The sequence below is a fragment of the Amblyomma americanum genome, chromosome 3, assembly GCF_052857255.1.
Source record: "Amblyomma americanum isolate KBUSLIRL-KWMA chromosome 3, ASM5285725v1, whole genome shotgun sequence".
In the NCBI taxonomy this organism is placed as follows: domain Eukaryota; kingdom Metazoa; phylum Arthropoda; class Arachnida; order Ixodida; family Ixodidae; genus Amblyomma; species Amblyomma americanum.
In genome coordinates this window covers 65,208,650-65,235,150 of record NC_135499.1, presented here as the reverse complement: position 1 = coordinate 65,235,150, position 26,501 = coordinate 65,208,650, and the positions used below count along the sequence as shown (strand labels likewise).

At 49.7% G+C, this 26,501-nt stretch overlaps 1 protein-coding gene across 4 annotated transcripts in view; it reads right to left on the bottom strand.

The window, feature by feature from the left end:
* LOC144124630 (monocarboxylate transporter 12-B-like) overlaps positions 1–26,501 on the bottom strand; it is an 84,609-nt gene that overhangs the window by 16,447 nt on the left and 41,661 nt on the right. For 3 of the 4 annotated variants that reach the window (XM_077657430.1, XM_077657429.1, XM_077657431.1), the window contains exons 2-3: positions 15,199–15,324; positions 1,181–1,633 (exon numbers count right to left, since the gene is read on the bottom strand). In XM_077657430.1, coding sequence (XP_077513556.1) covers positions 1,181–1,457 — 277 coding nt within the window. In that variant the 5' untranslated portion in view covers positions 1,458–1,633; positions 15,199–15,324. Of the gene's footprint in view, positions 1–1,180; positions 1,634–7,950; positions 8,315–15,198; positions 15,325–26,501 lie in introns of those variants that run through there. The other variant, XM_077657432.1, reaches the window with a different exon arrangement.

Genomic DNA, 26,501 nt, shown 5'->3' with positions numbered 1-26,501 from the left:
TATTCAGGTCTGCAGAAATCTGCCTACGAGCGCAGTTCACAAAGATAAGCCGGACAGACAGCGGCCACTTTTTGGTAATTTTCGCACAATTGTGTCAAGTTAAAATTTCAACTGGAATGCATCGCTTCTTCGCATGTTCAATTCCGCGCGTCCAGCAACGCACCCCGGGCAATAATGCTCCCTCCCCTTCAAGTGAATCCCAATGTGCATCTGACACAAGCCCAGCTTTCGTGGGCATCACTTTTAATTGTGAGCTAACTGTGGAGTATGCTGTTATGAACACATACTAAAGGGAATGGTCTAATCTTCCGATGCGCAGCGAAATCTTGCTTAACAGTTTCTCCTGCGCCTGCGTCGAGTAGTTTGGAATGTCAACGAATACTAATGAGGTTCATTTTTGACAATAAATAGCAGAAAACTACAAGCCTTCCGATTAGGCATCTGCGGATATATTGATTATGGCGCAATCTTAGGAAATCCGAAAAATAAAGTTCACAAAAAACTTCCTGTCAAAAAAAATGCGCCTGTTCAGAATGTCAGGATATGGTTCTTGCAATAGCGCAGGCTAACCTCTATTAACAAAAACAGCCCCCTGTAGTGCATGCACGGGAAAAAGGTGAGCCGAGGCCGCAGTTACGTGGGTAGTTCTCACTTTTCAACCCATCTACAGGAACCGTGTAGCCAAAGAGCGTTTCTTCACAACTGAACGATGACGTTATATATATATATATATATATATATATATATATATATATATATATATATATATATATATATATATATATATATATATATATATATATATATGTGAGTGTGTGTGTGTGTGTGTGTGTGTGTGTGTGTGTGTGTGTGTGTGTGTGTGTGTGTGTGTGTGTGTGTGTGTGTGTGTGTGTGTGTGTGTGTGTGTGTACACACGCGGAGTCGCCATACATATTGTTGACGAACCTCTTCAAAGGGCAGGGCATCACAGACAGCGCATCAAACGATGCAGCCATTTACTGACCGTATCGAGGCGCCACGACAGTCTTGTCAATATTTCTCCCAGTAACCTATTTTCTATTCATATTCGCGAGTTTCAGCATCTTTTCTATTCCGCACGCTTAGCGGCTGCCGTTATGGCGTGTTTTCGTGAGCACTGACTGACCCCTTCGGGCGGCAGCCCCAGGACGTGGCCACTCACCGACGCAGAAGGTAGTGCCGACCATGATGGAAGCGATCCAGGCCGTCTTGCCCTTGGACTCCTGGAAGTGCTTGAGGAACTCGAGGTAGAAGATGCCGAACGTGTAGGTGACGCCGTCGGCGATCACGTGGATCATGAAGGACGAGAACACCACCACCCAGCCCCATCCGCCGTCGGGCGGCTGGGCGAGCGCTGACGACGTCAGCTGGTGGCCAGACTTGAGCAGGCCGTTGGCGGACGGCCGCCGCGCTTCCGCCGAGCTCCTCTGCTCGCCCATGGCTGCCCTCCGAGTCTCCAGCGGAGGACGGCGCCTGTCTGCTGTAGCCTTCTCGCCGCTGCAGTTCTCGTGGCGGGGGCAAACCGCCGACCACGGGGGGAGCCTCGGCTTCCGGTGGTACCGCGGCGGCAAAATGGCCCTCTGCCCCCACTTAGTTCAGACTGTTCGGTCGCTGCCTGGAAATGCAGGGAGAGAAAAAGGAAAAAAGTTGCGCAATGGCAGCTTCGCGTTGCAGCAGAAAGGGAAGGAGCGAGACAACGTGCGTCGCTGCTAAAAACATTTTCTTGCGCTCTTACCATAAAAATTCTCACCATCCCTTTAGAGGCAAACTTTGCCGGACGAATTGGATGCAGTCGCTGGTATAGATGAAGGGTTAATTCAGGCAAAAATAATAAGCTTCTTTGCCAGCAAATAAAGCTCTGCCTAACTCGAAGTGACGCCACGAATGATATGGCTGTGATAGCGACACCCGTGCAGAGAAAAGGAACCCCTGTGCGCATAACATTCGCCGAGGGATCGCCCCGACCCTCAGGGCTGCCGAACGTTTCTCTTCCGAGAGTGGAGCTAGCGGCCGATTTCGGGGAGGACGCATGGGTGGCAAACCCGCTCTTGTTCATTGTCCATTTTAATTTATTATACGGTATGCGGCAGTATAAAAAAAGGAAAAAAGGCAACACAAGGGCTGTAATTTGGCTTAGAAGTTCGTATATTCATTTATATTTTAGGGCTTTGACTTGTGATTTTTTTTGGCAATATAAGTAGCCATGCAAGCTGGTAGAGCGTTCGCTGCAATTAACATCAAAATGCGAGCAGTCTGTCAGTGCATGCGTACTCGGATAAATATTCGTACGGAAGTAACCGTTCATATAGAGGTTAGTCATATATGCTATTCGCATTTTCTTCAATTTCTCTAGAGGAGAATGAGAAGGGAATAGTGATGAGTTTCGCCTCCGCGCCGCTACCAGGCAATAGGCCGTTTGCGTAACAACTGCCTCAGCTGGGGTGGAAGTTTGTTCCAGTCGCCACTGTCTTGCACGCATAATCAGAGAAACTGAGCTGGAAATTTGGAGGCGGACATACAAAAACGCGCGCGTGCTTTTTACCAAATAAAATACACTGGGAGTACGAGCGGCTCTAATTTTCCAATAAAAACATGGCCGCTGTCTTCAGTGATTAAGCATATTGTTAATGCAGTTCGGTTGATCAGGAGAGTGACGCCGGTAATTTATCGTCAATTTTGCATCCGACTCTGCACATGCGCGAAAAAAAAAACGCATTTCGTGTACTGCTCATAGCTGCGCTAAAAAAGAAAAAAATAAACGCGAAAGCCTAATTTTGAACTCCCGGTATATGTCACACGGTGGGGCAATGCCGGTACGCTTGGATAATGGTGGAACACGGCGGTGAGTGCTGTTTAGAATTAGAGCCCTGCAGGTCTGTCTGAATGAAGCAGACGGTGCCGCTGAGCCGCTTGTGCCAGGGGGACACGATGAACAGGGCAGTATTTGAACAATCGTGCGCACCGAGATGATTGTTGCATGGATCGCGGAAATTCAACAGGGGACAAAAGGGCCTCGAGGAACCAGCCAGCCGAACGCAGAGTCCATGAAACAGGAGCAACAGCCACGACACAAATCTTGAAGCTTCCAAACGAAATTTGACGGTAAAGACGTGACATTCTCTAAGCATTTCGAGCAAATTGTTGGCATAATTTGGACATGCTTGGAAGTTTGAATGCCTATCAGGTGAAGCGGCGAGAAAAATTAAGAGCCTTCGTTCCCTTCACAGTGTTAGAAAGGGGTCTACAAATGTTCCGGCAGTAAAGGTACCGTTACTAAAGCAGAGATAAACCGCCATCGCGGTGGCTCAGTGCTTATGGAGCTCGGCTGCTGACCCGAAAGACGTGAGTTCGATCCCGGCCGCTCGGCGGTTGCATTTCGATGGAGGCGAAATGTTAGAGGGCCGTGTGAAGTGCGATGTCAGTGCGCGTTGAATAACCCCATGAGATCTAAATTACCTGGAGCCCCCCACAAGGGCGTTTCTGGCACAGCTCTGGGACGTACGTTAAGCGCCATAAAACAATATAACCCATCAAGCAGCCATGCAACAGCTCTGGGATCTTGCAGAGCGCTGAGGTCATCCGGTTTTTCCCGTCTCATAACCGCGGGCTGAGGCGCGCGGTCGAGAGTCGGAGGTCCGCCGCTATTCTCGTTAGTTCCGCTTCCGGAATAAGTATTTGTAAGGTTAGAAAGAACGCTTTCGAATGAGCTGCAGGCTTCGGAAACGTCAACGCACAACACTGAACGAGCAATAATCCTGGCGCGGACCGACATTGGAGCGGGGCAGCCAACAGAAACAGCAGCCACCGCAGCGACGGTACGCTCTGTCGCAGCACTAAGCCGCGATAGCTTGGTTCCAGAACGAAGTAAGGCACGAAGCGCACGAAACGGGGGCTTTACCCAAACTGGGATGAAACGGTCACGAAGGAAGTACTCAAGAGCCCGAAAATTTACCCGAGCAATCAACTCAAACAGGCTCCGTTTTCTTCGCGACAAGAATATTAATTATAATAATAATAATTGGTTTTGGGGGAAAGGAAATGACGCAGTATCTGTCTCATATATCATTGGACACCTGAACCGCGCCGTAAGGGAAGGGATAAAGGAGGGAGGGAAAGAAGAAAGGATGAAAGAGATGCCGTAGTGGAGGGCTCCGGAATAATTTCGACCACCTGGGGATCTTTAACGTCCACTGACATCGCACAGCACACGAGCGCCTTAGCGTTTTGCCTCCATAAAAACGCAGCCGCCGCGGTCGGGTTCGAGCCCGGGTCCTCCGGATCAGTAGCCCAACAGGCGCTTTTTACCGCGCCAGAGATTCAATAAAAAAAAATGAAAATGCGAACAGAAGTAGGCGGCAAGATAAGGTTAGACAGGATACGGGCAAAGAGGAATGGAGAAACCTTCAGGAGCAATGCAAAGAGAAAGAGCAGCCGGTGAGGGTCAGGATCTGTTGAAGGACGGTGGGGAGACTGCGCCAGAAAAAGTGGCCACCCTGTGCACGCAGCGCCTTATGACGCACAATGTGCACCAGTCTTGGATGGACGCTAACATTGTCATAACCCATAAGAAAGGGGATGTCGAAGACAAAAAATTACAGACCGATCTGTTGTCCACACGGTATTTACTAAGGTAATCGCTATAGAGTCAGCACAACTTTGGAATTCCCAAATGTGCTGAACTGGGCCAGTTGGGAAACGAATTTTTGCGCTAAGTTTCGAAAAATGCATGGAATTCAGTCAGCCAAATGACCAGGCGGGCTTTCCTAAAAGGTACTCGGCAATAGAACATATTCACACTATCAATCAGGTGATAGATAAATGCGCCGAGGCCTGGAGTGGGAACAATTGGGGATAAGGATTAATGAAGAATACCTTAGTAATCTACGAATGTCGTCCTAGCTCTGCTTAAGTCCTCGGGAAATTAGAGAGAAGGAAATGATGGAAGCTGGCTGGAAGTCACACGCACCCCCCTTTTTCTCCACACAGCTTGCTCACAGTAGCACCGAACATTTTACCCGAAAACGCCGTCTGCTGGGAGCATTGTGACGTCAACTTCGTATGTCCAGTAACGAGTACACCATGTGCAACATTCTCGGACAAAAATTTTGAAAATTAAAAAATTGTAAGATACTCTTACGAAAGTATTGAAGGTAATGATCCATTGTTCTGGTACGTAGCAAAATATTTTTGAAGTGTTTCCATCGATCGCATCGAACAGTTAACATGCCATAGAAAAGTAATGGGGAACGCTTTTGACGATAGCAAAAACGTTAACAGAAAATAAATGCACGACCGCCGTCGGGTGATCTGCGGATATATTGATTGTTATAGTGAAATCATGCATTACATGAAAAAATTGCGTGAATAAACGGTTTACCGCTCAATGATTTTGTCCTGAGAATTGTTGGGTATGGGTATGCAAACGATATGTCGCAACTTCGCGACACTGGGCATTCAAGGCGGCAGAGGCGATCGTTGAACCGGTTTCCTGACATCTACATCCGTCACAGAGAAGCGATGTCTAAGCCAAACCGCAGCGCGTTGCTTGCGCCGGCATGAAAGAAGACCACGGCCGCAAAGGAAAGACAAATCGAGCCACGACAGCTGCACTCAGGTGAAAGCACGCTGCTCATAAATAAGCATGTCACGATCCACAATAATAAACAGCGACTCGGTGCTACCATCGCCAGGAACAATAAAGCTAGATGGAAACACCCCTGAAGTAAGATTGTCAAAGTAGTTACGTGCGCAAAAAGGAACGCTCGCCTATAATTCGAATCACAAGCGGTGTTGTACCTGCTTCTGTCTGACCAGTGAGTCACGCTGCATATGCAAGCGTGTTCTTATTCCAATGAAATACAGCTGCTTTTAAAAGCCTGAAACCTGAGGGCACTTCACCTATTCTCCATCTAACCTTCCGTTCCCTAGAAAATAAGCACGATGGCTTTTACTACTGTTAACGGAGTGTGTCGACATTAATATCGATGCTGTTACGGTGTCTGAAACCTGATACACACTGAAGCTTCTTGTTCCTTCGGTCGTTCGAATTATAAAGCTTTTGCTCATAGGAGTCCGCGAAAATGGGGTGGCGGTTTGTTGGTGCTAATAAAGCATTGTTTTAGCGTTCAAGAGTTTTTATGGTTCAAATAATGATGAGGTATCGACAGTTCGCGATACCTCTAGACTTTCCACCTTTGTAAATCACCGACCAGCACACTAAAATCGCCACTTTTCTGCGCTTTCTTGAACAGCTTTTGGATTTTTTGTACTCAAAAAAGTATCCTTTACTTCTTAGATGGGATGCAAACGCCTCTCGGTTCCAGCTCTAAAACTTACCTGTTGTCTGTAATCGATGAGCGTGACTTTGCGAATACCATCAGTGAAAAGACAATATGTCCATCTTAGCAAACTCTAACCGAAGTCTTTATCACTAACACACTCTAACCGAAGTCTTTATCACTAACACAAATAAAGCTGCAGCACGTGGCACTCTTTCATGTCAGATTAGCGAGCATTTCCTTATTTTTCATGTATTTGTTACAAAAAGCCAAAAAAAAAAAGACGGCTAGCTTACCTCCTCCTGTGAGTGTCCGGAAACCTAACCAATGCTTCTTTACATAAATGTCGTGCCAATATTCAGGGCTCCGGGTTCACTGCGACCATAACGGAGCATGCAAAGCAGCCAAAATGTGCACACGAGACGCAGAATAGCACTGGACACACGCCATCTCCTCTGCTGCGCCTTTGTTTGTCTCGTGTTCGTTTTTGTTAACCTAGGAACTCGTTGGAATATTTTGCGCCAACCGTTGTACGCATCAGTCACCACTGACGTACGCCACCGCGACCGCCCGAAGTCTTTCCCCAACGCCCGGGCCAACGCCGCTGCCTTCTGCACGGTAATGCAGAACGTCGTAGCAGCTGGTACGCCGTGCAGGGCCGATGGTAGCACCTAACCGAACATGCATGCACCTCCGTGCGCGCCACGTGCACTTATAAATGCGCGTAAGGCATGCATTCGCATAATGTTGATGCCCGCACGCGCACACATGCAGCCGTGCATTTGCTCGCAAGCACTAACTATATTTCCTTTAGACCATCGAGCTTTAAGCGTAGTACAGTAGAAAGGCGGCGCATGTTGCAGAGCATGCCGTGGAACTTGAAGTGAGGCGTGCCCCACCACGAGCGCAGAGGAGAGCTCCACTCGTCTCAGCAGGCGGCCACATGCACAAAGCACGCGCGGTCGGAATGGCAGCGGAGAGGATGACGAAACACGCGCCACGAGCGCGCTTTGGAGGCGAACACGACTCACTCGCTTCCGCGGGAGCTGGTACAGGAAAAGGCGAAGCGCAACTGAGTCTCACGAAGATGGAAAGGCCACAATACTTGCTTTCCTTTTCCTTACCCGTTTGCGAATGAACAACAAAGTCATCTTTCATTGACAGACAGGAATGGAGGTGCAGTGCCGGCTGAAGCGTTTCCCAACAGTCAAGCCCGCCGACAACGCCGCGTCCAGTTGTGCACACGTGTCTTGGGCCTAGCTCCGACATTCATAAAAGCGCCGCGGCAGCGCCTAGAGCCCGAAGTTCCGGGGGACACACATGCTCAACAAACGCCCCCGCTGTCGGCTCGTGTGGCTCAGTCATGTTCCTGCAACTACAAATGCAATCGGGCTGGTTAATCACTGGAGGACAGAGAACAAGGCTGCCGCAAAGCCCACTGATGCAGCTTTTCTTCCGCGCGACCAGGTCCAAGTGAACCCCGGAGGAGCAATGACTGAGCCGCTTGACAAAGGAGCTACAGCGACGCAACACTCTGCAGCGACAGGCTGGGCACACGGGGGGCCGTGATAGGTCCACTCTGGCGCGGTCAGCCAGGCATCCGCGCTGTCCTCAAAGGCACACCGGAAGAGCGAGAAAGGGTTGACTGGCCTACCTTGACAAGAGGCGGCCGGAGCTCCGCTCAAACGCCGGCGCGCTGGTGTCCCGCTGCACGCGACCACGCGCTCGGAGTGCACTGGCTCGCGCGACATGAGCCGCGGCTCGAGTGTGCCTCGGCTGCACTGCTGCTTCGGCGGCGGTGCGCGATGGGTGCTGCATCACTGCCCTCCACTTAGTTGCCACAGGGCCGGGTCAAAAACAACCAGAAAAAGACTCAGAAAGAGAAACGCGCCTGACGCAAGACTCAGCTGTGCATCTCTCCGGGTAAACAGCTGTTTGGACCGCGGCCAGCCAGCAGCAGCCTCTTCCGCGCTCTCCGCCGGCCTCGTCTGGGAGCGCGCAACTGCATTCCTCCTCGCTCTCTGCCCCGGGCGGCCAAGCGTCTTCGCGGAACGTGCCGGCGGCTCTTGCAAACGTTGCCGGTGGCAACAGGCGCCCTTCACGAGAACGGTTTGTCCCGTGACCGCAAGGAGGCAGGGCTGCAGGGCAGACTCCTCCTTCGAAAGCACTGCCGGAGCACGCTCAGGGCTGGCAGTGATGGACTGTCGCTCAGCGCCGTCGGAAGGGTTCGCTTGGCGTACGGGGATTCGCGTGTGCAGCTTACAGCGCCAACACTGCGACAACTACAGCACGTACGACCGATGCGACTGCTACGGAGCCCGACACTGATGCACCAAGTGCGACGGTGTCATCGTGCTCATGCAAGCCGCCTGCCACGCGTACACGTGGTCGGCCGATTCGTCTGTTGGCGCCTCATCGGCATGCGCCTTGACGGGGCTGCCGTTTTTACAACGCCACTGTTCAAGGGATGCTCGCCCATTCGACATTTGCCTAAGTACTTCACATGTCCGGGGAAATCATCAGAAGGCCACGTGTTGCGACATCACTTATACCCACCGTGGCACTGTCCAGTGATGAGCGTCCCACAGCTCCCAAGCGACCCGCCGCGGTGGTTCAATGGCTTTGGGTTGCTTATTCCAAGGTCACGGGTTCGACCCCGGCAGCGGCGGCCGTATTTCCATGGGAGCTCAATACAAAGACGCCTGTGCACCGTGAGATATCACAGAACGTTGAAAAACCCCAGGTGCTTGGGCCGCCGCGGTGGCTCAGTGGTTATGGTGCCCGGCTATTTTCCGAAAGACGCGGGTTCGAACCCGGCCGCGGCGATCGCAATTCGATGGAGGCGAGATGCTAGAGGCCAGTGTACTGTGTTATGTAGTGCACGTTAACGAATGCCAGGAGGTCTAAATTATCGTAAGCGCCCCACTACAGCGTGCCTCATAGCCAGAGTCGCTTTGGGAAGTTAGATACCACAATTCGCAATTTAGAATTCATGGCCATCATGCGGTCGCTCGTGCAAACGTCAGGCGTTTCGAAGTAACCGACTACCTTCTGCGACAAGCATGACGCCATCCCACACGCCAAACCTTGACGTGCGTATCTAGTGAGCGGTAACCGCTGCGGGGGGATATCAGCTTCGGCAGAGGAGAACGCTGTGTGCGAAAGAGAGCAGACGTCATCAGGCGTTACGCAAAGGTTGCTGCGCCCTCCCTGGCGTCAGAACCAAGGGTGTGGCGCAGTGGTGAGACACGGCGGAGGTTGTGAAAAGAAAAAAAGCGACTAACTTTGGTGGAGCGCCAGCCCCTTTAATGACACATAAAAGTTGCCAGCGGCCACCAACCCAGCAAGCAGAGAAAGAGAAACAGGCTGGAAAAGGGACGCGGCTCCTGGCATGACACGCGACCCACGGCGATTGCAGTCTGCGCGGACGCACGTGCTGTCGAAACTTGCAGGCTGCAATAGTAGCCTCGCAGCGGTGCTCGGCGGTTGACCGGCCACACTGATCGCCGGCAGTGCAGAACCTGCTGTGATCCGCGCAGAAGACGCATAAGTGAAAAAAATTATGGCTATTACACGCGTGATAACGAGGATAATGAGCGCTAGCTATGGAGACACACTCACGTTTCACTCCCATTTATTCATTGTCGGTGTTACTCATTCATTACCAGCGGTGGTGATCACGGCCTGATGATCTGACAGACGTGCTCTCTCCGGGCTTCCCCCTAGTTTTCCGTTTGTGGCGCAACCGAATTCTAGGAGCTGATATGTTTCGGAGATGTTCCAAGCGTCTCCTCTCCGCCCCCCCCCCCCCCCCCCCCTCTCCTGTCGCGTGTACTGTTACACTTTGGCGGGTGGTGCTACGCCGTCGGCCTGTCTCTCACTCGCAGCTGTATGGCGACGGCCACTTCGGAAGCATGGCACTCGCTGTCGATCCTTGCGGCTCTCTGCTGAGTCGGTGGTCATTAAGAGAGTAGCGGCTTTCGACGGCGTCCCTTCTCCAAGAGTGCGGGGTGTGTTTTATGGCTTCGGTTGCCGCTTTTCCGGAGTTTCTCGTGTTATTCCTTCCTACCCGAAAGCCTAGCTGTGGCGTTTGCACGGCGTTATGCTTGCGTTACAACACAGCCCCGGCGGCGGAGAAAGCGAGGGGGCCACGGCCTTTCGTGTTCGCCTCGGACACTTCCCGCCTACACGCATTACTGCGTCTTGCCTATGTTCTCGCATCGGCCACGGGGCTTCGACGGCGGGGCCCAAATCTGCACACACACATTTGTGGGTGACTTTCAAACGCAGCTCTCCTGCGCAATTTCTTCTTAGGAATTCAGTCGTGTCAAGCTGGCAAAGTTATTTTTCCCCAGCGTGGAATTATTTCTCCATCTATATATAGCAGCACAAGCCACACGAAAACTCAGCGTACCATTGCCAAAACCAATAAACGGACCTCTTCGAAGCGACTTCCGGCATTCATTTGAAGAGATCCGCAGGTAATGACAACTTAGAGTGCTGAAACAGGAGCGGAAATTATGCTTTCAAGCACAATTCAGGCCACTGCACAGCAAAAGGCAGAATTCAATACGCCCATTGTTGCTAAGAAAAATTTGGTGAGGTTTAACTCTTCTGAAACTAGTTTTACGGAGCGAAAGCTCAGTTCCGTTTCTTCGCAAGTCTAGCTTCTCGTTGCTCCTCGGTTGCAGCGGCCCGTCCAGCTCGCGTCCTCTGCAGCACACCTTCTTGGATGATCGGACGCGGCACACTCGGGCCGGCGCGCGCCTCAACCGTGGCGAATCTGAAGGAGAGACGACCTGCGTAGAAACTCCTAATCACGTGGTATCAGAGCTGCGGAGCCGGCAAGCGCGCGCAGGTGCGCCTCTGCTTGGCGAGTTACGTGGTTTGCCTGCGCTCTTTGGCCTAAAAGTCAAACGGGCAACAAGATTGACCTTGGGAGACATGTAGTAATCGAGCTCTCGCGCTAAAACGTGCACAGTATGCTCTGCAAGACAGAGGGCGCGTTTCTGTGCACAAGTCTATGGTGCTGCATGCACAGTGATGGAAGACGAACTGAGCCAGGCTGCCGACAGAGTGCAGGCCCACTCGCCAAAGTAGCCGAAGAGGCAGAAAAGGGAGCACTTCAAGGACGGAAAGCGACCTCGCGAACTACAGATTTCGGCGTGTGGTGCGGGCGACGGGCTTTACAGCGACTGTGACATATGCACGATCCTATACGGGCGACATTTTGGGGTCCCCACACTGCAATCACATTTTACGGTCATTTCTACGGTAGCACGGTTTAATGCAGTGCTACCCTTTCCTCCCTAAGTGCAGTTGGATTGGAGTCGCCTCGGCGGCGTTCTAACGAAGCCCCCAGGGTCGTTCCAAAGAAGTCTTTCGTTGTCAATTCGGGTCTAGTGGCAGGCTGGTTTCTGTAGAGAATTAAAACGTCGAAGCAGCCACTATATCGAAGTTTTGTAGCGATAGCTACATTACGGTAGCATTTCGAGCCTTCAGCGTGGCGGCGGCGGCACCGCCACGCTGTCACGTTGTTGATCACGTTGTGCGGAGCAGCTGCCGGCGGCGCGGCGCCGTGGCTGATCACGTGGTCGGTCAGGTGATCAGCCACGTGGAGCGGAGCAGCTGCTGCTGGCGGCGGCGCGGCGGGCCGGCGAAAGCGAGCTGCCACAGCTGTGCGCATGCGCCGTGTCAAGTGGGACGAAGATGAAGAACGCCCAGGGAAACGGAGCCATATTACTTGAGGAGAAGAAGAAGAAGAAACGGAGCGGCGAAAGACTGACTTTGCAATTCAACTGAGCAAGTTCCACTCGGCCAGCTGTGGCTATCGCGTCACTCCAGGTTTAACCAGAGCTAAACCACCACCAACTTTTTTCATTCGTCACGTCACCTATTGATGTCATAGCGATTGTTTGGCTGTTGAAAGCGATACCGAGAGATGATGACAGCATAAACTGAATCAAATTGTTCCCCGGTCGCAGGCGAACACCACGTGATCATCCATGCAGAGTCATGTACCCGTCTTTGCAAAAGCAAGAAAGCACGGAGCCAGCATTTAGCGTCTGCACTCGATCGTTTAACGTCGTGCGCAGAGGCACGAAAGGGAGAAAGCGTACGTCAGGCACAAAGAAACAAAAACATCACACAAAAGAAAATTAGCGCTGGTTATTGCGATAAGGGGCCCAGTCCCGAGAGAAGCGCCGGACGAGTTCTGTTCACCAATGATCAAAGCAGCGGCGAGTCTTCTGCCTCGCGTGCCCATTCTCCACCACAGGACACCCTTGTAATGCGGTGAAGGCATGTAAAGACGCTGCTGCGACCGATGTAGTCGTGGGCCGTGCGAGGAAGCCAACGAAGACAACGGAATCGAGGCAATATGTGAAATCTACTACCCGACCGGACGAGATTTCGTCAAACCTTAGATTTAATCGAGGTAGTGCGTTGATCTATCCCACGCGCTGGCTTTCGCTTCACAGTCAAGAAACAGGCCTAAATACTCGGAACAGATGTCTTCTTGCCATCAGTGACATTATTCTTCCAAGAGCCGTTTTATTGACGCCGAAGCCATTGCGGACTGCGGACGAAGGAAGTGAGGTTAAGCGAGGCTGGCATATTGGGCCACATCGGCCTTATCCAAGGCTCCCTTGGAGGAGTAATGCTGTACTACATAGAGGACAGGAAAAGGTAACCGAATGTCGTAGGCGCTGGAACCGGTGCGGACCGCGGTAAAAGCGGGCGTCAGGCAGCGATTCCGTCGCGGGCACCCGTTTTGGATGCTTCGATAGTATTCTTTGTTGTCAATGCAGTTTTGAATTAAGCTAATTGGGCGATAAAAAAATGCGATTCTAGTAAATAAAAACGCATTTTTGAATTTTTGTCTCACCAAGTTTTTCAGCTAATAAGGAACCCATACTGAAAGTTTTGTCTTTATATGCGCTGTAGAAAAGAAGGGTATGAAGTTTTTTTTTTTCCCCGTCATGGTGACGCATGAACTGTCGACATCGCCCAGAAACGAAACTTTCAACAAGTGGCGCAGCAAGTAATATCACATTGCAGGTTGTTTTTGCTCTTTCTGGCCTGTTTGTTTTACTCCAACTATTACGATTACGCAGCACCAAGATACGTAATGAGAGCGAATGAACCAGCATCTTTAATATGGTAGTTTTTCATCACGTATCCTCATAACACATCATATCCGGCATTCGTATGTTGAAGGTGACAACGAAACGAACCACACGGGAGAAGAAAGTTACTCATAAATTATTTATCGGGCACAGACGAAATCCACGTGAAGATTTCTGCTAACGAATGCCTTCAGCATCATTAAAAATGACGAACGCTGAACCGGTAATCGCCTCCAGCATTTTACATCAGCACGTCATCATGGTAATTCGACAAGTGCTTTATTGAAAGCTCTATGCCATCCGCTTTTCGTTTTATGTTGCCAAGCGCGTCTACGTGCAAGTTGGTTAATTATAACAGCCTGGTTGAGTTGTGGCGAATGCGACCTATTTAATTTGCAGCGTTTCTTTGTTTTTCGACATATATCTTCCAAAGGGCCATGATTGCGTCTAGCTTTATTTTCTTTGCAAGTCTATAGGCCTACAGCGGGACGATCTGCCAGAATCGCTCACTTCTAAACAGACTCGGATTCACTTCCCTCAAGGGGGCAGTCTGATGCCCTCTTCCTTCCCTCGGCTTCTTTTTGGGCTTGCGCAGAGTCGATTTTCCGCACCAGAAGGCGTCGTTGCGGTCACAGCCGATGGGCAGAAGCTGACCGCCCCTGGGGGCTTCCAGAAGGCGGACACCGAGACAGCACCTTGCGCAGTCACAGCGAAGATGGATGGATGGATGGATGGATGGACGGACGGACGGACGGACGGACGGGTGGGTGGGTGGATGGATGGATGGATGGATGGATGGATGGATGGATGGATGGATGGATGGATGGATGGATGGATGGATGGATGGATGGGTAGGTGGGTGGGTGGGTGGGTGGGTGGGTGGGTGGATGGATGGATGAATGGGATGGGATTGGATTGGATTGGATGGATGGATGGATGGATGGATGGATGGATGGATGGATGGGCGGGTGGATGGATGGATGGATGGATGGATGGATGGATGGATGGATGGATGGGTGGATGGATGGATGGGTGGATGGGTGGGTGGGTGGGTGGGTGGATGGATACGGCTGGCCCTTTAAATCGGGCGGTGGCTGAAGCCACCTAGCGATATGTGTGAGAAGCGCCCTCTGTGGCAGTTTCCTTCCCTTAGAAAAATTTGTTTAGAGAAACCAGGGACTGTCCACATAATTTTGTCAATAAAATCTGTAGGCTTTCTATAGACAAATCATATCGACTATACTACAGACAATACGAATCCCACAGGCAGTCTATAGACAATCTATAGATTATGGTCATGCACTTTTAATAAATCTTTGTATATAGGCTACGAATAGACAAAAGAAAATATCTATAAGAAGGCAGCAGAGTGTATAAGAAGTCTATAGACCATTTTTACACGGGTTCAAACATCACTATCTTCATAAGAGGCAGCAGCGCGTCACTCACAGTCTCCTAAAAGGGCGAGGCACAGCTCTTAGGGCTGCATAGTGGCCGCCGCCGAGCGCAGAGCTTTCGACGGAAACAGACCGGTGTACTGGAGCGCCTGCTCACCTCCGTACCTGCAGCTGCACATCGGGCGCGTATGTGCACCTGTAGCTCTTGGCAAGAGCGGCGGGAAAGGGTACGCTTACGTTCTGTTGCACGAAAAACGACCCGCAGGAACGTGCTCGGCAAGAGAGGAAAGGCGGCAGTTGCACGGCTGTGCAGGCCGAGGTACGACAGTAGGTGCACAGATCCGTGGCAAAGCTCGGCTTTCTCCCGCTTCTGCTTACCCCTTGCTGCTGGGCCGGTCGCTTTTCTGCTTGGCAGCAGCCGCAGGCCTCGGATGTCCCAGCCTCTGTTGCTGCCTCGCTGCAGCCGCGTAGGGGTGGACGCTACACTTTCCGTTTCCACTTGCGCTGCGAGCGACAAAAATCACGCAGCTGTGACAAAGCTGGCGTACGACCATGGGGGGCTGCAGGTCGGTTTAGCATTCCACGCAAACACTGTGCACACAGACAAAGACAGGGCTAGCGCAGTTGAGTTTTATGCGGAAAACGCCGACACGTTTATGGCGTCAGCCATGAAGAAGGACACTTGACTCGTCCACAAATCTAAACCCTGAGCTGAGCACCTCACTGGGCGAGTTGGTTCTGAATAATTTTGCAAGCAGCGCTAAAAGACACGGACGCGTCAAGAAGAGACCATTCCTCAGCGCCGTGTCTCCTTTCCGTCCGTCCGCGTCTTCGAGCGCTGTTTCCAAGGGCGTGCTCTCGGTACGATGTGAGATAATCAAAGGACCACATATACACTGATCTACTTTCTTAACAACGCAACTGCATGTTCGGGTACAGTCTGAACAGCTGCGTTCTGTGGCGCATGTTGAAAGGCGGGAGCCACTGATTAAAAATTGGTTTTCAAAATTTGTTTCTGAGGAAACGAAATGGCGCAGTATCTGTCTCACATATGTCGGTGTACACCCCAACCGCTCCGTAAGGGAAAGTTGGAAGGTGGCAGTGAAAGAAGAAAGGAAGAAAGAGGTGCCGTAGTGGAGAAGGACTCCGTAATAATTTCGACCACCTGGACATCTTTAACGTGCGCTGACATCGCACAGCACACGGGCGCCTTTACATTTAGCCGCCCATCTCCCATCAGGCTATCCTAGAGGAGCTGAGTGGTCTAAACTGTGGAGAGAGGATCTTTGACTACATCAATGCTTTCCTCTCCAACAGAACCGCCACCATAGGCATTGGTGAACTAGACTCCACAAACTACCTTACACGTCCCCAGGAGAAGTTGAGCTTTTCCTGGGAGGACGCATCATTAATGAAGTGGACAAGATCCGGATACTGGGGCTCTGGCTTCAAAGTAACCTCAGATCCGACCATATGATCAGAACCATCAAAACAACCGTTAATCTAATCTCACTAATGATCCGCAGTATTACCTGGCACCGCAAGGGTATGAGAGAAGAGGACACGTACCCTTAGACTCGTCCAGGCCCTAGTTATGAGCAGGATAACATACGGCCTCCCTTACCGAAAACTGGGCACTGTGGAAAACAGAGCTATCGATACAATCATAAGAGGAGCTTATAAAACTGCCCTCAATCTTCCAAAAGCCACTTCTACAGAACGACTCCTTGAGCTTGGTCTGCACAACACTTTTACCGATCTCCAAGAAGCCCTCTTGAAAAGTCAAAAAGAACGGCTTATAACAACAAATGCGGGAAGGACGATCCTCTCTAAATTAGGGAAATGTCCGGGGCTGGAGACAAGAGGCAGTAAAACCTCTCTTCTAATCCAAACCAGACAGAAGATCCCCGTTGGCCCAATCCCGCGTCACATGCATCATGCCCATCAGCAAGGCAGGCGACAAGCGAGTGCAAAGGCACTTCAGAAACAACTAGAAAAAGACCGTGAAGCCGTCTACGTAGACATTGGGACCTACCCCACGCCGGGAAAGTTCTCAGTCGCTGCGATTGACCACCAACTAAAACCGTCTATCCAAGCGTCTATCTATGCAGCAAGCCCTTCCTCTGCAGAGGCTCTGGCAATAGCTATCACCATCAAACACAAAGACCAAAAAGGAGAGTCCTCTCACGTCATAACAGACTCCCAACAAGCCTGCCGAGACTTTCTTAATGGCAGGCTTCCCTCAAGAGCAACAGAGCTACTTGGCAATCTAAGTCAAACACACAAACTAACATGGACACCTGGTCACGAAGGACTAGCTGACAATGAGGTAGTGAACGATCTAGCCCGAGATTTACCCAATCGGGCGGATCCTCATCCCTACCCCACGCCCATGCCTAGCACCTATGGTGACAGATTAGAACTTATTAGGCTGGAGCTCAGAAAATACCCTCCCCCTAAAAAAAACTCGACTCCTCCGAAGTCATAGACTGGAGGAAAATTCAGAACAACAATTTCCCTAACCTGTTCATCCTACACAAGATTAGCCCCACTCGATATCAGAATACATGCCCTTGGTGTAGAGCTTAATTTCCCTACGCTCTACCACATGTCGTGGGAATGCACAGCGAAACCAAAACACTTAACAGTGCCCAACCCGACATATGAGCAATGGGAGGTGGCCCTGACCAGCGAGGCCCTGGATCAGCAACTAAAGTTGGTTCAGCAAGTCCGTCAGTCAGCGAAAGCCAGTGGCGCCTTGGACTAGGGGTGCCACCCAAGTTGCTCGAGCAACCTTCCCGAATTGCAATAAACGTTTTATCTCTCTCTCTTTCGCCTCTATTCAAACGCGGCCAACCCGGGAATTCCGGCTCAGTAGCCGAGCGCCGCCGTGGCGAGGCCACTGATTCCTCCAAGCCACCATCTGTGGAAGTCCCATGAGAAGGTGTCTCGCTTTGCAGACGTGGCACGAAGTAGAACAAGGCATAGTGAACGCGTTATTTGTTCTTTTGCAGAAGTCGTGTTCATGCACGGCTGCGAAGGCCTCTGTAAAATCCACGCACTTCTCCCAGTGCTCTGCTCGCAACGAGTAGCGAATACGTTTGCTACATACCGGCTGTCACACTTAGAGTACCGGGGATAAAAGAAAAGAACTCGACGGAACGACATTCTCGCTCATGTGAAGAAGGAGAGAGACCGGTGCATGTGCAGTAAGGCGCGAAATTTTAAGGGATGCGTGTGCTCGGGATCAGATTTACTGTAGCGCTGAGTGCTTCGAAGCCGCCATAACGAGGATACCTGGGGTAATAGCTTCATTTCAGAGTAACGCCTACCACGCGAAATGCCCGTGGATAGCGGTATACCCGCCCACGGGTTAGGCCAGGTTCTTCGGCCGCCGGACGCGCCACCACCTTGGCCCGCTTTTGTACTTGCAGCTTGAGGCAACGCGCATGGTCTCGCGGCTGCTTTCGCAGGTCGAGAAGCTTCCGCCCTCAGGCTGCGTTTCGTATAGCTGGACAACGCGCTCGGCTTCTCTCGGCGCTTTTGGTGCTTTAGGTGCAGCAGCGGTCAGCAGCTCCTCATTTTTGTTCCCAGTGTCCCTGGCTGGTTTCGCTGTTTGACACGCTATAGCAATCGTTCGCTGCTTATAGGCCTTAGCGACGCTTTCGGCTGCCTTCGCACTTTTGTGTGGGGCCACTTGAAGCCGCCATTTCAGCAGTGCTACTGGCGCTGAGTACTTGTAAGCGCAAAACAAACGGATGAAAGACGACGGATATAATGAATATTAGAATGCGTATCAAGCTGCCAATAAGACCACTGAGCGCGGGAGGCCGTGGCGACTGCCGAGTGGTTTAACGCATCGGGAAACGAAGCGGCTACGTTTGCACAGGCTCCGGTTCGAGTTGCGGATTTTTTTCAGAGCGAAAGCACCACTCCAGAAGTACGAACCCCGAGCAAGAATATCTTGTCTTGTCCCGCGCTCCGAACTAACTTGAGCTTACCTGAGTCACTGGGTACACACTACAGGTTAGTTCGGAGAAGCCTCGCGCCAACTGCAGCCAATGGGAAGCAGTAACACCTGCGCCGCCGCTCACCGTATCACGGAGTGGAGAGGGACAAAAATAAAAGTGGCTATGTGGCGTAGCCTCGCCAGACGACATCGCGGCTGAACAGCGTCATCGTGGCAAACGATTTCCAATCGGAGGCAAGCAGAGTCGGATCATCCGGCCGATGTAGCTCGGAGACGAGCTGCCTTACAGCGAAAACGTGAGGCGTACGATACAAAGACGGGTGAAGAACGAGCACAGAGGCTGGAGAAAAGTCGTCGAAAGGTGCGCGAACTTAAGGAGAGAAAGCGCTTAGCCGAGGCCGAGGCAAAACCAAAGCAAAACCGCGCTTAACCTTGCTTAACTGGGCGTATCCGAGCTATTCGCTCTCGTCTTACCAGGTTCAGCTGGGTTGAACGACAGCCAATTTCTTTTTCTGCTGGATGCAAAGAATGAGAGCTAAAAACATTTTATGCTTTAAAACAAGCATGCCGCTCAAAATTCATGCGCGCGCGAAAAATATGACTGATTTTTTTCAGCTGATAAATTGAATGCAAATTTTTATCTTCTTCCGGCAAATCTGCATATGGCATTTATGAAAACGCTTGAGAGTATTTAGTCCTTAAGCAAGGTGGATCAGTGTTTCAACGTGCACTGCATCCAAGACGTGGAATACGGTAACTACATAGCATCAGTGCAATAGTCAGTGATATGGCAGCGTTGCAGCCCTCAAATGTTGCACCGGATTCTATTTTTACATAACTGACCCATATTTTCAACATGATGTTCATTACTGTTCATTTGAACGGAAATATAAAATGGGTGAAATTACTTGTACCAGTTAAGCGGGTCACATACAAGGTGATTTTTTTTTTACACTTACAGAATTTTATTTTAAAAACTGCGAAAGATACGTCGGTCGGGTACCTGCAGCTGGATTGTACGGCTAGGCGGAAGTTATGTACGTGATGTCTGTAATTAGGCGATTAATTAGGCAGCATTAACCAATCAAATGTTTGTTGTTGATTTCAACGAGAAAGTCCGTCAACATCACAGGTTAGACCTGGCTTTAGCTTCTCTTAATGAGAAATCCGATTAGAAATATCGAACGTCAAAAATACGCATTTGAAAAGTCGTTGAGTTAGCTTTCCCGCATTGCACAATTATATAATGGCGTCGTTAACATTTTTTATAAATCAGATACGGACGACGTTTGTGTATACTTGATGATGTTGCCTTGTTGCCTTGATTTCAGCGATGATATCAGGCGCAGCGACGCCATTTTATGAATGTGCAACGCGGGAAAGCCAACTCTACGATCTCTCAAATCGTTCGATATTTCGAACGTCATATCGATATTTCGATAGTTCGATATTGCCGATTAAGAACCCTAAAATTCCGGACTCACTTCCTGTGTTGACGACCTTCAGTTCGCGCACTATAGTCTTGCCCTTTAAAATCTTAATAAAAAGTTGACTGGTGAACTGTAGTTGAATATTTTAATTATCGATCTCTATCATATATATAATGTCCGCCTTGATGCAAAACCCGTATGCACAAACTGCTCGAGCGTATCTCTGACAGTTTTTAAAATAAAAACCTGTAAACGTTAAAAAATGTAATCACCGTCATCATTTATTAAACCTCAGGGGTCTCATAGGGACATTACATATGAGGTGAGGGGGCACAAGAGTGTCCGGCGGTCATACATACATACGAAAGGGAAAGTAATAAGAGAACTAACAAAACTAAAGAAAGTGTAAAAAATTTAAACAGTCAAGTAAGGACATAATGTGATAGAAAAAACATACAGCGACACAACGAGTAGAGTAAAACATGTTTTTCGGATTGCAGTATATGGTAGGTTATACAGGGTGCAGGAAGAGTTTTGTTGTTCGTTGCAATAATCGATGAGTAAGCTGCCAAAATCTGAAAGGATTAGCCTAAAATGTGTTCAGGTACGTTATCCCAGCCTTCTATTGCTCTAGGAAGGAACGATATGTTGAATGCATTAGTGGAACCGTGCAATCGCTGTATGCTGGAGGAATTAAATAAGCGGCGGGATGATCATACCAGAGTGCGTAGAAAGTTTTCCCGAAGTGCTGGAAAGTTAAAGTACTGTTTGTGATTTGAGCCCGATAGATGATTTCATGATAGCGACACTAAGCCAAGATTTACACTGTCAGGTAATGGAACGTGCTGACCGGTTCTGGATGGCTTCGAGTGAGTGAATTAAGTAGGCCTGACGAGGGTTCCATATTACTGAGGCGTATGGTAGTTTTACAGCGAATATATGTTTCATATGCTAGTTGTCTCATGGCTAGGGGGGGGGGGCACGGCCAGCGCTGGATTAAGGGGGGGGGCTAAGGGGGCTGCAGCCCAGGGCCTAACCTCGGGCAGTAGGAGAAGGGGGCCCATTTATTCTAATCTGCTTAGTATGTGGAACCATGGGCAACGGAACTTCGAGCGACAAGTATGAGGCGAGAAAACCAGAACGAGCAGACGGGGCCCCCCGCCTAATGTAAGAGCATGCGTTTAGCCTGATCATTTGGGGAGAGCTTGTCGAGCTGCAAAAACAGGAATCCCCCGCCACCCCAGCGGGGCCCTCTTTCTTACGAAGCGAGGTGCGTTTGCTTGGAAGAGTTTTCGTGGTTTCCTGTCAGTCCGTCTGACCAGTGCTGTCTGGAGAGGAGGGGCAAGGGGGAAACACCTAAAACATGTAATGTGGGATGAGGACCTAAATGTCCCTTGCCACTCGTCACCACCACGCCACCCTCCACCTCTCAAATCCGCCGCTGTCCTTCTCATAGAAAGGATGTGCTGCAGTACCCAACAGTGCCTCCCATTCGACTTTTCTTTACCGTCATGGTAATTTGGGCGGGGGAGGATGAGTCCGATAGCAGATGATGATGAGTCTGATGGCAGAGTCTAGGCAGGAAAGGAAAGAAGACGTCACACGTGATTTTGTACGCGTTCGTGGGGCATGGAATGTTCACTGTTCGGGCTAGGGTTGTGGAAGAGTGCAGGGGGAAGTTGGAGAGCTGGACACAAAGGCCTGTCTCCAGGGCCCATTCCTGCCTAGTGGCTGCGCACCCTGACGCATGCTCGACGGAAGGAGTAGGTAAGACTGGCAGCCGAACTTCCCAGAAAGACGTAGAAAAAGAACTCAGAGACGACGGAAGACGCGTAACTTCGCCCGCGCTAGGAGTCACCCTCTCCCCTTCGTTCTCGTGCTCGGCGTCGACGGGGCGAAAGAAAAATCGAGAACCTCCCAGAACAGACGATTGCTCCTAGCCAATAGGAAGACGAGACCGGAACGGGAGAAGGAGTGAGTTTGTACGGGGAGGGAGGGAATTTATACAAGGAACTCTATGCGTATGTGAACGCCTGCTTTGGCGCTAGTAACAAACAGACGCGGCGCGCGTCTAGGAAAAAAAAGTTGATCGCGGGCTGCGATTCAGCCCCGAGCCGCCGGTTAAGCTTGTATAAGCCCTCCCGCTGAGGAGCTCCCAGGGGACGCACCACTCTCGGCCAGCCACGGACCAACCAGGCAGTGTACGCCAGTCATCGGGACGGCCACTGTTGGACACCTGCGGTCGCGTCGGACTGACGAAGTGCCCGGTGCGGTGAACAATTAGCATCCATTCATGCGAAAATGCTCGGTCGGAAGCATCAGAGTGGTGCCTCTAAACGAAAGGTGAAGTTAGAAAGAGAAGAGCGTGAAAAGAAGCTACCAAAGATGCCAAAGTACCTACTGAATGCAGCTTCCGCGGAGCAGTATGATCGCTCTACCCAGAGTCCGTGTCAAACTCCCAATAGTATGGACTGTGCTTCTGTGGAGGACTTGCCAACTCTATCACCCCGGCTTCCTGGCAAGAAGCAAGGTTTGACTCATCTAGGTTGTCTGGATCCTGTGAAAACGGTGTCAACCTTGGTCGTCCATATTTTTGAGCAATCGACGCTAACCGAGGCCTGTCCTGTTCCTGAGTCAGCAGCGTCAATGCTACTCGGTCGGGCCCCTGCCACAGATCTCCAGGTGTCCGGTCCGCCACGCCTGATTCCTACTACTGCTGATAAACAGGTGCCAAACCTCCCCGATGAGCTTCCTTCTACTGACGAGCGCCAGGAAACAACGCTCCAATATTCGACTCACTTGTTTACTGTTATTTTGGCTTCAAATAATCATGTACCCACCCACAAAGTGTGGCTCGAGAGGACGAATGAGACGGCTTCTCGTTGCGGCAACAGAGAAGTACAGACACCCCCGCAGCAAGAGGTACGTTGCGAGATTCTCCGAAGTGACCCTGCTAAGTGGCCGGACGTTATTACTGACAGCTTTCGGAGTGTATGCTTTGAGAAAGGGCGATTGTATTTTCAAAATCAGGCAGAAATCTTCCCGCCTTCCGAAAGGCAATACAAAACTCAGAAACGCTATATGTCACCTCAGCTTTTCGTGCGAAAGGCTGTAAATGGAGAGGCGTACGAGCGACACTGGCTAATGCACTCGGAGTCCGAAGGTTCCGTTTACTGTTTCATGTGCAGCCTACTCCAGTGCTTTCACCACCCACGACTTTTCTGAGTGGAAAAGAGCAGAAGAAAAGGTTTGCGCACATGAAACTAGCGTCGAGCACCGGAACTGCGTGGCAGCATGGCTCGCCCGCTCTAACTCGAGCAGCACAATTGACAAGGAGCTGGTTAAACATCTTGTCACTGAGACCGCTTACTGGACAGAGGTGTTGAAGCGCGTAGTCATTGTAGTTAAGCTTCTAGCTGAGGGTAACCTAGTGTTTAAGGGCAGTGAGGAGATTTTTGGTTCACCGAGAAATGGCAATTATATGGCAGTGCTTGAGGCCATTGCCAAGTTTGATGCCTTTCTAGAGGAGCACATCAAACCCAACGGGAACAAAGGAAAAGGTCACCCATCGTATCTGTCAAAAAGCATTTGTGATGAATTCATCGAGCATATGGCAAAGGTTGTCAAGGAAAGTCTCGTTGACGAGGTGAAACGCGCAAAATACTTCTCTTTAATTGTTTATTACACTCCAGACGTTACTCACGTTGATCGGCTGTCAGATGTTTTACGATACCATTTAAAAGGGAAAGTGTACGAACGCTTTCTTGGATTTGTTCCAACCGAATCGCATACCGGATTGTATCTTTTCGATACCGTGATGTCCCTCTTGACGACCAATGGCATCTCAATTGATGATTGTAGAGGCCAAGCTTATGACAATGCGAGTAATATGTCAGGAAAATACAAAGGACTGCAAGCTCAAATCAAAGACCTGAGCGAATTGGCAGTCTACGTTCCGTGTGCTGGTCGTTCACTGAACTTAGTTGGCGCGTGTAGCGTTGACAGTTGCCTTGAGGCAGTCAAAATTTTCACTGTAATTCAGAGACTGTATGTGTTCTTTGCTGCCTCACCTATGCGATGGAGGTATCTTTTGGACAGCATGAGCGGAACTGGCCAGCAGCTTGTTTTGAAAAGTCTCTCTGGGCCAGGTGGTCAAGACACGCTGAATCATGTAAGGCCATTCTGAAAAATTTCATTGCCGTCTTGTGTTGCCTTGAAGCTATATCAAAGAACGGGGAAGAAAACGGTGACACTAGGAACGAAGCGCACTCTCTCTTCACGAAAATGACAAAACTAGAGACTGCATTCATGGCGATTTTCTGGAGTGAAGTCTTGGAGCGATTTGACAAAAAGTACGTAGCACTTCAGAAACCAGGCCTAGACATTTCAACTGCTGTAGACCTGCTGAGCTCTCTAGAAGGTTTTGTTAATTCTTTGCGACCTCTCTTTGATACCTTCGAAGAGAGAGCACGCACGCTAAGTACCAATCAATGTTATCAGGATGAGGGCAAACGCATCGTTTTGAGTAAGAATCAGGACGGAAAAAGCGATAGTGCGCTAGAAGGCAGAAAAAAGTTTATCGTAGAGACCTACAGTGTTGTACTTGAGAGTCTATAGCTCTACTTTGCGAGTGCGAAAGGCTGCCTACACTGAACTGCGCGAAAAGCTCGGATTCTTAAAATTGCTGACAGAAGTTGGGAGCGAGTCCTGTCTGGCACAGCAGGCAGAGAAGTTGGTGAAAACCTACAAAAATGATTTGGAGCCAGCATTTTCCGCTGAAATCGTTCAGTTTTCGAACTTTCTCCACAACTCTGTGTGCCAGGACACGAGTCCCCTGGGAATAATGAAGTTGCTGCACGAAATAAAGCTTATTGATGTGTTTCCGAACCTTTCTGTTGCTTTGCTGATGTACTTCAGCATACACGTGGCAAACTGTGAGACCGAACGATCGTTGTCCAAGTTGTCGCTGATAAAAAATCGCCTTCGTTCGAGCCTCCTTGACGACAAGGTGAACTCGCTTGCTATCATGTCCATTGAAAGAGACCTCCTCCGCGATCTATCCTTCGAACAGACTATATCTGATTTCGCCAAAGCGAAGGCGCTAAAGATGCCATTTTAAAGGAGGACTGTTTGCGCTATACATGAATAGTTCCAATAAGTTCGTTGTGTCGCCTCCCAGCCTCCACGTTGCCAATGAAACGCTGAGCAGTGTAATTCAAGATATGCAAATCTTCGTTGTTCGTCTCTTGTTCGTTCTTCTTGTGATATTTAGCATGCTTATAAAGAACTGTATTTTTATTGTTTTTGATAGTGCCACGATTATTTGGTGTCGTCCTTGCTTGTCTTACCTTTAACGAAAGTATTTTCAAATAATGGTTTGTAATTAGAGTTGGTACTTTTCATTTGAATTCTAGTGCATTTTTATGGCGTTGGTATTGCCTTAAGTATTGTATATATCTATTACATATTTATAGAGTAACGTGTATAATGTTTACTGCAGTCTGATGCTTGAATTTTAATAAAGAATGTTTTGGATACAACCGTGCGTCTCCTCACGGGATTAAACTTAGTGATGAAAACAAAGCCTAGCTTCAGAAGGATCGACATCTGAGCTGTGTTGTCTTTTCTACGTTCTTGTTCGTCTTGAGTGCACTAAACTTTTCCTTAAAGCCTAGCTTTTGCTGAAAACAGAATGCAGATTAATCACAAAGTGAACGTAAGTGTTGGTGTTTATAACAGCATGCGTTTCAAGCAAGTTTTGTTGTTTTCATTATAATAATAACAATAAGAATAATCCCGTTGATCGCACTTCATTTATTTTATTTGGGTGGAATTAAAATGAAACATGGCATATTTTTACATTTGCACAGGGCCGCCATTTTTCTTAATCCGGCCCTGGGCACGGCAGCTGATCTCCTGATGAATCCAAGCGACCTGGAAGCACTGGCACATAGTTTCGTTATGTAATATGCCCATGTTAGATTTGTCAATGTCTCGAGCATCCGGTATATAATTTTTTACTACCTGCCGAAAAAGTAAATTTACCAAGAAATTCATTTTAACGCGAGTTTCCCCAACATATTTCTACTCGAGTCAAAAAATCATCGGCCTGCAATGTTTCTGATACAGTGACAAAGTGAACGGTTACTGGAATGCGAGGCTTCAAGAAACGATGTTTTAATTCAACCTCCGCGGTCAATTTACTTTTGCTGCTGACAGTCTACCTGCTTATTTGTAGCCTGTGAATGTCTCCTAAGATTGATGAATACTACGAGTAGGCG